The sequence below is a fragment of the Mustelus asterias genome, chromosome 4, assembly GCF_964213995.1.
Source record: "Mustelus asterias chromosome 4, sMusAst1.hap1.1, whole genome shotgun sequence".
Taxonomy (NCBI): Eukaryota; Metazoa; Chordata; class Chondrichthyes; order Carcharhiniformes; family Triakidae; genus Mustelus; species Mustelus asterias.
Genome location: NC_135804.1, coordinates 47,819,196 through 47,830,653, shown reverse-complemented (window position 1 = coordinate 47,830,653; position 11,458 = coordinate 47,819,196). Strand labels below are relative to the sequence as shown.

General features: G+C 40.6%; 1 protein-coding gene across 1 annotated transcript; it reads right to left on the bottom strand.

Annotated features, from left to right (window-relative positions):
• Positions 1-5,309: 5,309 nt before the first annotated feature.
• Positions 5,310-11,236, bottom strand: tmem170a (transmembrane protein 170A). Its single transcript, XM_078210935.1, has 2 exons — positions 11,069-11,236; positions 5,310-8,522 (listed from the first exon to the last, which is right to left on the bottom strand). Exons 1-2 carry the CDS (start codon positions 11,232-11,234, stop codon positions 8,392-8,394), a joined length of 297 nt encoding a protein of 98 aa, XP_078067061.1. The 5' UTR covers positions 11,235-11,236; the 3' UTR covers positions 5,310-8,391.
• Positions 11,237-11,458: the final 222 nt, after the last annotated feature.

The window sequence follows — 11,458 nt, the reverse complement described above, 5'->3', positions numbered from 1 at the left end:
GCTCTATCCACTTGAGTGGCAACCTTTAGAGATCTATGGATATGGACCCCAAGATCTCTCTGTTCCTCCACAGTCTTCAGAACCCTACCTTTGACCCTGTAATCCACATTTAAATTAGTCCTACCAAAATGAATCACCTCACATTTATCAGGGTTAAACTCCATTTGCCATTTTTCAGCCCAGCTTTGCATCCTATCTATGTCTCTTTGCAGCCTACAACAGCCTTCCACCTCATCCACTACTCCACCAATCTTGGTGTCATCAGCAAATTTACTGATCCACCCTTCAGCCCCCTCCTCAAAGTCATTAATAAAAATCATAAAGAGCAGAGGACCAAGCACTGATCCCTGCGGCACACCGCTAGCAACCTGCCTCCAATCCGGAAATTTTCCATCGACCACCACCCTCTGTCTTCGATCAGACAGCCAGTTACCTATCCAATCGGCCAACTTTCCCTCTATCCCACACCTCCTCACTTTCATCATAAGCCGACCATGGGGGACCTTATCAAACACCTTACTAAAATCCATGTATATGACATCAACTGCCCTACCTTCATCAACACACTTAGTTACCTCCTCAAAAAATTCTATCAAATTTGTGAGGCACGACTTGCCCTTCACGAATCCGTGCTGACTATCCCTGATTAATCCGCATCTTTCTAAATGGTCGTAAATCCCATCTCTAAGGACCTTTTCCATCAATTTACCAACCACCGAAGTAAGACTAACCGGTCTATAATTACCAGGGTCATTTCTATTCCCTTTCTTAAACAGAGGAACAACATTCGCCATTCTCCAGTCCTCTGGCACCATCCCCGTGGACAGCGAGGACCCAAAGATCAAAGCCAAAGGCTCTGCAATCTCATCCCTTGCCTCCCAAAGAATCCTAGGATACATTTCATCAGGCCCAGGGGACTTATCGACCTTCAGTTTATTCAAAACTGCCAGGACATCCTCCCTCCGAACATCTATTTCCTCCAGCCTATTAGCCTGTAACACCTTCTCTTCCTCAAAACTAAGAACTACAAAACTTTTCTAATGATGTTGTACAGTCTGCATGCTTCTTGTAACTTAATTGGCTCCAAGTATTTGAACCAAGTGACTCCAAAAGGTTTGGTTCCTTCATGATAATTCTTCTGCTTTCTGGAAATACAGTGCGGCCTCGCTATAACGCGATGGTTGGGGTCCATAAAATGTTATCGCGAAAAAAGCAGGGTCGTGCTAAATCGGGGTCACGCTAAATTTGCCAATTCTTTTGCGGAAAAAAAGGGTCCAATGATTCATCGCGTTATATCCGAATTCGCGCTAAATCGGGGCGCGTTAAATCGGGGTTCCACTGTAGTAAAATGAAACCATACGATTCCTATAGTGCAGGAGGCCCATCGAGTCTCCACCGACCACAATCCATCCAGGCCCTATCCCCATACATTTATCCTAGCTAGTCCCCCTGACATTAAGAGGCAATTTAGCATGGCCAATCCACCTAACCTGCACATCTTTGGATTATGGGAGGAAACCAGAGCACCCGGAGGAAACTCACGCAAACTCCACACACAGTGCCCAAGCTAGGAATTGAACCTGGGTCCTTGGCGCTGTGAGGCAGCAGTGCTAACCACTGTGCTGCCACGCTGCCTCTTGAATATTGCTGAAGCTTTTTGTCCTGCATTCATCAGGGAAAATTCCAAATGACCACTACAAGAGACAAAGGTTGCTAATTTGTCGGCAAGTCAATTCTGATTGGCCTCAGCACCCTTTTCTCCTGTAGCATGAACTGTTGTGATCATTTGATATTTGGAATTCTTGCATATGTCCTGATGTGTGCAAGACAAATCTTCTGCACTGTTCAGCAATATTCAAGTTCTGGAAGTGACTGTTTTTATATAAAATGAAATCTGTGGATAGCTCAGTGTTGCCTAATTGATAAGAATTCTAATCAGATTCAAGCTACGTGTTTACTGATTAGTAATTATTTAAAACTAAGGAAGAAATCACATCGAGGGGTAAAATGTGTTAGCTGGAGACAGGAAATGTGATTCAAAAAGGTGATTTGCATCTTCCATGCTACTTTAATAAATGTATATTACTTACAATTAAAAGAATGGAACGGTGATGAGGCATGTGGTGTTACTGCCCTTGAATGGAACTTGTGTAATAATTAGAACTCGATTTGCCTTCCAAACTCTTATGCAGTCATGTGGAATCATGGCTTGACAGGATATAAAATGTTCAAACTTGATATTGTAATTTGTCATTCTTCATTGTGCTTGGGGTTTTACTTCAATGTCATTAACCAGCTATCAAGTGAAACCAATAGTAATCTTACTAAAAAGCCGAACACACACATTTCATTAAACACAATTAAATATGTGAAAATCAATGATGGATTCTATCGGTCACTTAAAAATAGTTGTCAGTGTTTTAGTAGATTGCCTGCCACTATATTTGACAATGTAACGTGGAACAACTTTTCACTGTTACAGCTATGGGTTCCTGTATTTGTTTTCAAGACACACACCCCTTTTTGGGTCCCTAATTTGAATACCTGCAGTCTGTGGAAAGTAGTCATCGCTTGATCTTTTTGTAATATCCTGTTATGGTGAGGTTTGCATCTGATTTGCTTGTTAAGCCAAAGAATACACAAATAGATAAGGGAGACCTAATCCTCCTCTTGCTCTGGGCTCTGGTTGTATTAAATTGTGCATATTTTAATATTCATGTACCCTTGGAAAAATGCAGATTAAGGAAAGCCCTTATAAACATTGCTTTGCTATATGCCACGTCCACCTGACCGGATTCATCAAAATGGACTTAAATCAACAGCAATAGATAAAGTATTGGGTACACTATTCCCAGGAGAGAAACTAAATTGCTTCATTTTTTGTTATGCCCAATCTATTTCTATGTTTGCTATGTCTTTTTAACTTTAACCTTGATCTCTCTCTTCTATCATGCCTCCATTCTAGGTATGTTGACCTCCCAGTAATCCACCTTGGCCTTCCTGCGCTCTTGCTCAGGCACCCTCATTAATAAGTTTGTATCTTTCCTCTGTGCCTCTCTCTGCATCCACTGGAGGGCTCATCTCTTCATTAAGCGTTGATTTATTATGAGCAGCAACCCCAATAGCCCTACCCCACTGTGTCATCAATCTTCCTATTTAGGTGTGCAATCTTGGTAAGCTTCTTGTCCAACTCACTAGTCCCACTGCTGACCATGTGGACTCTGCCAACTGAGCAGCTCTGACTACCCCTCTCAATATCTCCCTTTAGAATGTTAATTCACTTGTGAACGAGACCCTTGCCATCTATGAACTTACTATGGATGATTGCATTAATACAATGGCCTAAACAGAAACCTGGCTGACGTGATGACACCTTACCCCTTAAATGTAGCCTCTCCGTCTGGTTGCATCATGGTGATGTAACACAACAGATGACATCTTGGCCTGAAACACAACTCCTCTGGCACATTCTCCTCCTGAGAATCTCATCTTGTTCTATCCCCCTTCAGTCAAAATCATCATTCTTTACCACCCTCCAAGTATTTATAGTACATTATTCCCACGAGAGAAATTAATTTGTTTCATTTTTTGGTTATGCCCAATCTATTTCTACTTTTACTATTTCTTTTTAACTGTTACACCTCTCTTCCATCATCATACCTCCATTCTCAGGTACGCTGACCTTCCAGTTCTCTACCTTCCACTTCCTCCTTTCTTGCTCGGGCTCCCTCATAAATAAGTCTACACTTTCTCACCGAGATATTTATACTGCCTTCCTCCCTCAGTTTCTGCACCAAATGATTTCTCATCCTCAATGATTTCAATCTCCATCTCAACCTATAAGGTTCTTTCTCCTCGAGTTCATTGGCCTTTTATCTTCCGTAAATCTTTCCCTCCATGTAAACTTCCCATACCATATTCATGGTCATCCCTTTGTCATTTCATGGTCTTGCATGCCTCGCTGCATCAATTATAGATAAGGGCATCTCTGATCACTTCCTTGTCACACTCTCCACCCACAACCCCCTTCCCCAACTCTACCTCCTCCTGTATCCGTCCCTGGAAAATGTACACGCCCCCCCCGCCCAATACACTTACAGCTGCACTTTCAAAATCCCAATTGTTTGGCCTTTCACCCTCCACTGACAACATTCCTGCAGCCACACCCTCTCCTCCACCTTTGGCTCTCATCTCTGTTCTCTTAAGTCCAAGTAATGCAGACATGTAAGGATATGGTGGACAACTGTTTTAGTCATCACTGCAGGGGAGGGGGGTGTCCGGCAGTGGCATTATCATTGGAATCTAATCCAGAGACCCAGGGTAATGCTTTGGGAACCTGGGTTTGAATCCCACCATGGCAAATGGTGGAATTTGAAAATCAATAAAAATCTGTAATTGAAAGTCTACTGCTGACCATGAAACTATTGTCGACTGTAAAACACCATCTAGTTCACAAATGTCCCTTTGGGAAGGAAATCTGCCATGCTCGCCTGGTCTGGACTGCATGCGACTTCAGATCCCCAGCAATGAGGTTGACTGTGAAATGCCCTAGCAAAGGCAATTAGGGATGGGCAAGAAATACTGGCCTAGCCAGCGACACCTACCCCACGAATGAATATATTTTTAAAATTCGGGACTATTTGATTAGCTGCCTCTGTTGTGTCTCTTCTTTTTCCCCGATTCATCTGGTCAAACTTCTTCTAATGCTTTGAACTTGTATCTTTCTCTACTATCTCCCCTCATGTCCTCTGAGCCAAGACACTAAAAATTGTACATAAAAATACAACTAGGGGTATACAGGCAAATTTAAAATCCACAAGCCCATTCAATCTTCTTTCAGTTAACACCATATTGCATTGGATTCCATCAAGGCGATGCCCATGTAGTGTACTAAACCATACCTACCAAGCAAATGCCACATTCAATCACAGACTGATGATTAGCTAAGAAACTGAGGGGTACTAGAATGATCCTTGGAAAGAACTCCACATTCTTGTTTCTTAGCACTTTCCTGCCGAAGTAACAGGCAAGACAAGCATTGTGTTCATTGTCGTCCTCTGGCTCCATAATCAAAACAGCTAGTATTTCTTTTAAAATCTGTGTAACATTTTTTCTAAAATCACATGGGGACGAATGTTCTTGCAGAAGTAAATGAATAACCAATGCTACTCCAGTATTTCCCTCCAAGAAGCCCCCCTGCCGCCGGCCATGCTCCAAAAATAGTCATACACAAGTACATAAAAGTAAAAATTAGGTCAATTATACAGCATACTACATTTCTGCTAAGCAATTACAAACCACAATTGCCAATTTAACAAAATTTATTTTTGTATAAATATATTTACCAGCAAATGTCACCAAAATTAGCCATGTAAGTAGAAAAATAAAAATTTTGATTTCCCCATGTTGACAATATAAATTTCAAAACAAACATTTGATCATTACACAGCAGTAAAAACTCATAATAAATGCTTAAATTCACATTGTTAGACATGTTTAAAGAGCATTCAAATTTAGTCAACCTTATTTGATTTTACCAGACCAACTCATTAAGAAAGAAAGGTTACTGGTTAGAGGCTTCCACTACATACACTGAGTGTTATACAAAAGGTATAATTAACTCAAGTGAATTGGGCTTACAATGAATGCAAGTGACAATGATTAATTGCGAATGTGGTTTAAACTTATGACCAACACCAAAATTAAGGTGCAAACTTACTTTGAACACAGACTATATTACAGGCACTAAATGAATGACTGTGGGCACAGTACTGCAGACTTCTGTATTCTACCTGGTACACTGGTAGCATCACCTGTTAAGTATGCATTACTTTGTAAGCAAATTTGTGATGAAACAAAAGAATGTGGAAATATTCCTCTGGTTATGAGAGAAAAAGTGGAATTGGAGTATATCAACTGGAAAGAGAAATCTTTCTGATAGGCGAGTTTTCCACTGTTCATCATCAACAGGCCCTTTGCTTTATGGCAATTGAATAAGTCTAATCAGTGTTCATTATATGGGGGTTTTTATGAACGTGTTAAAGGTCATAGTCTGGAATTCCAAGTACTTTTCTGTGAAATTCACAAAACACACTGGATATTTGATACCAAAAATGCATTTTTAAAAATGAAGCAATCCCCCACCCTAAGTGAATTTTAATAAACAAGACCAACACAATCATGTCTAAAGGAGAGCACCAGCAAAAGGAAGATGGGAGAGTTGAAGGATAAAGAGATAATAGGAGAAACAGATGAAGAATAAGGGAGGGAAAGAAAAGGACCATGAAGAGTAAATAATGGCAGTTGGGAGAGTAGAGCTAAATATCTGGTAAAAACTATTCAAGAGAATTTGGGCTATTCAGTCCCATTCCCTCCAACACCACAATCACTCACTGTATCCCAGGTGAAGGGCAAGTAAGCAACCCCTTACTGAGAGTCTCTAATTGCCACTATGTAGCTTGAATCTAGAGACCATATGCATTAGCCCTGATTTTCTTTTTCAGTGAAGAATTTTACCTCCCTAGGAAGAGTTGACATCAGGAAGGGTGCAATTAAAGTGCTGACACAAGCCCTCACCCTACCACATCCTAGAGTGCTTGGTCCCATTGCAAACAGCACAGTCTAAGTTAATGTGGCCTATTCACCATTGTTACTGTTTTTAAAACAGGTAATATATTATTTCATGGTAATTATATCAGCATACGTGGTATAAAAAGAAACAATGTTCAAAACAATTAGAATAGTATGACTTGAAGATGCTTGGTAACAGCACATCACATGGACAACTATGGAAATGCTTGGTACATTTTGCTAAAGGGAACAGAATGGGCAAACGGCAACAGCAATGCAAGCACAATTCAGTTTAGAAGACTCCTTTCCTCACTATCATTCTAAACTATACCCATGAACAACTGTTTGCACGCAGTACTAAATGGGCAAACTAACCAAGTGCTTCCGCTTAGGCAGGCTGAACATGAAATATAAATGAGATTTTCTCCAAAAAGCGTACAAATATTCAACTTGTTGTTGGTTTTAAATACTAGAAAAAATTAAAATAGTTGGCACACCTGCATTGTATGTATATGTGCACAGTGACTGCTGCAGTTAAACACAAGCTGATGGCAAATGCTGTCCATTAAAAAGACATTACTTTTTCCCAAGTTGCAACTCAAAATGAGAAACAGTCCACGCTGTCATCATTAATATTGCATCTCACTTCCAAAGACATGCCCTACTTTCAACTTGTGCAATCAAGCATGAGTACCTGCTTAATTAGCTTGGCGTGTGGATGACATTCTTGTTCATTGGCTCAGCAAAAATACTTGCAGCAGCAAATTTACATTTAGAAAACCACACTTGTTCATTTGATATCTTTAAAGAAGCTGAATGTATGACCACAGGTACTTAGGGCTGGCCTGGGCTCTAATATTGGCTGTTAATGCTTCTAAAACTAAACACCTTCTGTTTCACTGTCAGTATACATTTAAATCAATAATATCACTGAACTCTAGATTTTAATTAATTTTCTATACAATGAAAAAGGGGATGATAAGATAGATACATTTACATTAAGTGTTTAAGTGAGCTGATTCACAATGAGGACTGGATAAAATCTTGAATTCTTTGCTAGGTACGATTGATGGCATTTCATAATTACTGTCAAACACAACTATTCAGTTTTTATTTCTAAAAAAAGGAAGTTGTGAAATTGCCTGTAATAAATTATAAAAAGAGGAACTCTCAGAAAATAGAGTCCATTATTGTTGTTAAGTACAATAGGACTTGTTCACCTTGCTTAACCCATGAAACTGCAATACTTCAGATCTTTTGGGTATATACTTAAGTTGCCGAGCCTTTGGTAACCTTCAGATGGGAGGGTTTTGTTTGCCTTTTCATAATTACCCCAATTGCTGAAATATTGAAATGTGGCAGGCTGAATCAAAATACAGTTTCTGTATTCCACAGAAAGAAAAATCTGTTGTCTGACTTTCTAATCCTACAATAAATATGCATACTTTATCATCGTCTCCACACTAAAAAGACACCTGTACAATTTGAAACGTGCAAAAAAGTGACATTGAAAGATACGCACGTAGACTGTTACCTCTTTTGGCTTTGAATTTTTTTATAACAAAGAACAAATCTCAGCACTTGAGATAGTCAACAAAAATTAGTGCATATGTCCTTTGTTCTTCGAGCTTGGCAATCCACGGAAATCCACAACATCCAAGCTGTTGCTAATTCCTGTTAGTTGAGCAGCATTGATTGGCGTGGACCCTGGTTTGGAGTCCACAAGAAACGGTGCAATCTATATGCAGCCATAAGTTGGAGAAAGTTGGGATACTGAGGCTTCTGTGCCTGGGTCCTCTTGGATAAGCAGATCGCCTGCTGCTATAAAGTTGCTAAAATTCGCAGAAAGGCTATTGCAACGATGAAAAATACCTGTCCAACTCCCAGCACCAAAGCTTCAAGGGGCACCATTTGCTTTGTAGCAGCTCTGTAGACACCAGCAATAGCTGCACCTGCAAAAGGTTGAGTGGCATGTTATTTGGCCATGATATATGTAATGGTCATAAATACATGGGAACATCAAAAACTGCAACATAATCAAGTGGATCTGATGATGCAACAAAGGCCAAACAAGGCTTTAACCTCAACAAATTCAGTTGTCACAACAAATTGCATTTATATAGTGTATTTAATGTAGTAAAACTAAACTGTCCCACAGGACTTCATAGGAGCCTAATGAGACAACAACTGAAACAGAGTCAAAGGAGGAAACATTAGAGCAGGTGAAAGTGAAAAATGCCATAAAATCTCAATGAGATTACCAAATGTCTCTCTGGAAGTGCCCAAGAACAGGTTAGTAATGCCTAGAAAACAGGTGTGCTCTGGAGGTTCCTAATTATTAGGAATACTGATAACTTTGGAAATGTATCAGGCTGTATATTGATGTACAAAAAGTGTATTATGGGCTTTGTTACCTCAATTGACTAACTATTCCAACTCACCCCTGGCCAACCTCCCATTTTCTGCCTCTATTAACTGGAGATCATCCAAAACTCTGTAGCTCGAGTCCAAACTCTGGTCAAGTTCTGGTCATCCCATCATCCCTATGCTCAATAACCTACATTGGTTTCTGGTTAAGCAATATCATGATATTAACATTTTCATCCTGGTTTTCAAATTCCATTGTGATCTTCCGGTCTTTTCCTAATCTCCTACAATGCTCTGCGCTCCTTTAAATTTGGCCCTTTTAATCATTGGCGGCTGTGGCTTCTACTGCAAAGGCTCCAGAATTTCCTCCCTAAACCAGTCGCTCTCCACCTCCTTTCTTGAAGTCACTTCACAAAACCCATCTGTAACCAAGTTCTTGCTCGTATGCCCCCATACTTCCTCCAGTGTACACAGTACAAGGAATGATCTTTGACGGAGTACAAATATTGGATATTGTTTAAAAGGAATAGATAAAATGCAGTGACCAAAAATCAGAGTAACATTGTGTTTCAGGGGAAGGGAGAATCTATTGAAAGATTGTAACTGACCCCTTCTGTCAAACAAATGCAATGTCAGTAGTATTTTATTAAATTTGAAACTGTTAGGTTTTGTCACACTTCACAGCTGGTGAAGACTGAACGCTACATTCCTTCCAAATGTTGAGGAAATAGATACATATAATTCAGTATGCTTCACACGGCCATCTATTTAAAATTAACTCTGTTAGACCTATTAAACTGCCGTCTGACCAGCCTTTGTCTGGCATGGAAGTATCTTGGAAAGTACAGAAATCACGATAAATCCCATAATTCAAACATTGGCATCAGCAAGGAAGGAAGGATTAGGATATCTGCTGCCCAAGAACTCGCCTTTCAAATGGTTTCTCTGCTTTTTTGTTCTATTTATTGAAGTGATATGAACACCACAGGTAAGGTCACCATTTGTTGCCTTGGAGAAGATGGTAGGAAACAACTTCCTTGAATCACTGCAGTCTGTGTGGGGTAGATACTCCCAGAGTATTTTAGGTAGGGAGTTCTAGAATATTGCCCAAATGGCCATGAAGAAGTGTTAACCAAAGTGGGTGGTGTGAGACTTGGAGGGGGAACTCACAGGTAATGGTGAGTCCATGTGTCTCCTGCCCTTGTCTTTCTACATGGGGGAGGCCTCGGGTTTGGAAGATACTGTCAAGGCTTATTTGACAAGTTGCTGCAGTGCATCTTACAGATGGTAGGCACTGCGCAGAGGTGGTATGGGCAGCGAATGTTTAAGGTGGAGAAAGGAGTTAAGCAGGCTGCTTTGACCCGAATGGTGTCCAGCTTCTTAAAAGCTATTGGAGCTGCATTCATCCAGGAAAGTATTCCATCATGCTCCTGACTTGTGCCACGTAGAAATGGTGGACAGGCTTTGGGGATTCAGGAGAGTCACTTGACACAAAGGTCAAAATCTCTGACCTGCTCTTGTAGTAAGGTATTTATGTGGCTGGTCTAGATTAGTATCTGGTCAGTGATAATCTCCAGAGTATTGATGGTGGGGAATTTGGGGGTGGTAGTGCAGTTGATTTTCAAAGAGAAGTGAAGTGATTGGACTTTCTCTTGTTGGAGACACTCGTGTGGTGTGAATGTTACTTGCCGCTCATCAGCTCCAGCACGAACGTTATGCAGGTCTTGCAGGATGCAGGCATGGACAGCAGTATCTGGGGTTGTGAATGAAACTGAACACGGCACAGTCAGCAAATATCCCTACTTTTGATCTTATGACGGACAGAAGGCTATTGATGAAATAGGTGAAGATAGTGGCCTGAGGAACACCTGTGAGCATGCCCTGTGGCTTCGATGATCAGCCTCCAATCACAGCCATCTTCTTTTGTGAAAGGTAGGATTCCAACTAGTGGAGTGCTTTTCCCAATTCCCTACTCGGTCTCCTTGATACACTGTCAAATACTGCTTTGATGTCGTCAAGTTCAGCCACTCTCACCTGACCATTCAGATACTTTAGGACAGGAGAAACAACCTTTTGGAAAACGTTCTGAATTGATTTGTTAAATAATTAGAGATATTGAACAAATACTTACTGGTCAACACTGCTGCAGTGATTGGTCCCAGGATTCCAGCCAGGATACCCAGAGACATGAAACGTCCATATTTGTGGTGCCGTAGCATTACAAATGCCAGTAACCCAGCAGGAACATAGATAAAAACTGTGGACAGCAAAGCCCAAAGGAACACTCCATACCACATCTCTGTAACACAAAAATAAAGAATTAGACCAAAACCTTATCATTGCTGCAGCAAACCTGGAGCTGAAGGCGATCCATAAATGATCATATTTAAAAATCCAGTCATTAACTTGCATATACGCAAGTACAGAGCAGCCACAGATCTCTGGGATAGAGAATTCCAAAGATTGACAAATAAATTACTGTTTTAGTCCTAAACCCCTTATTCTGAGACTGAGGCCCCTG

Coding starts and splice junctions, on each gene's coding strand:
- tmem170a (XM_078210935.1), bottom strand. CDS start 11,234: ATGTGGTATGGAGTGTTCCTTTGGGCTTTGCTGTCCACAGTTTTTATC. Junction 8,523..11,068: donor CACTGCAGCAGTGTTGACCA/GTAAGTATTTGT, acceptor AACCTTTTGCAG/GTGCAGCTATTGCTGGTGTC.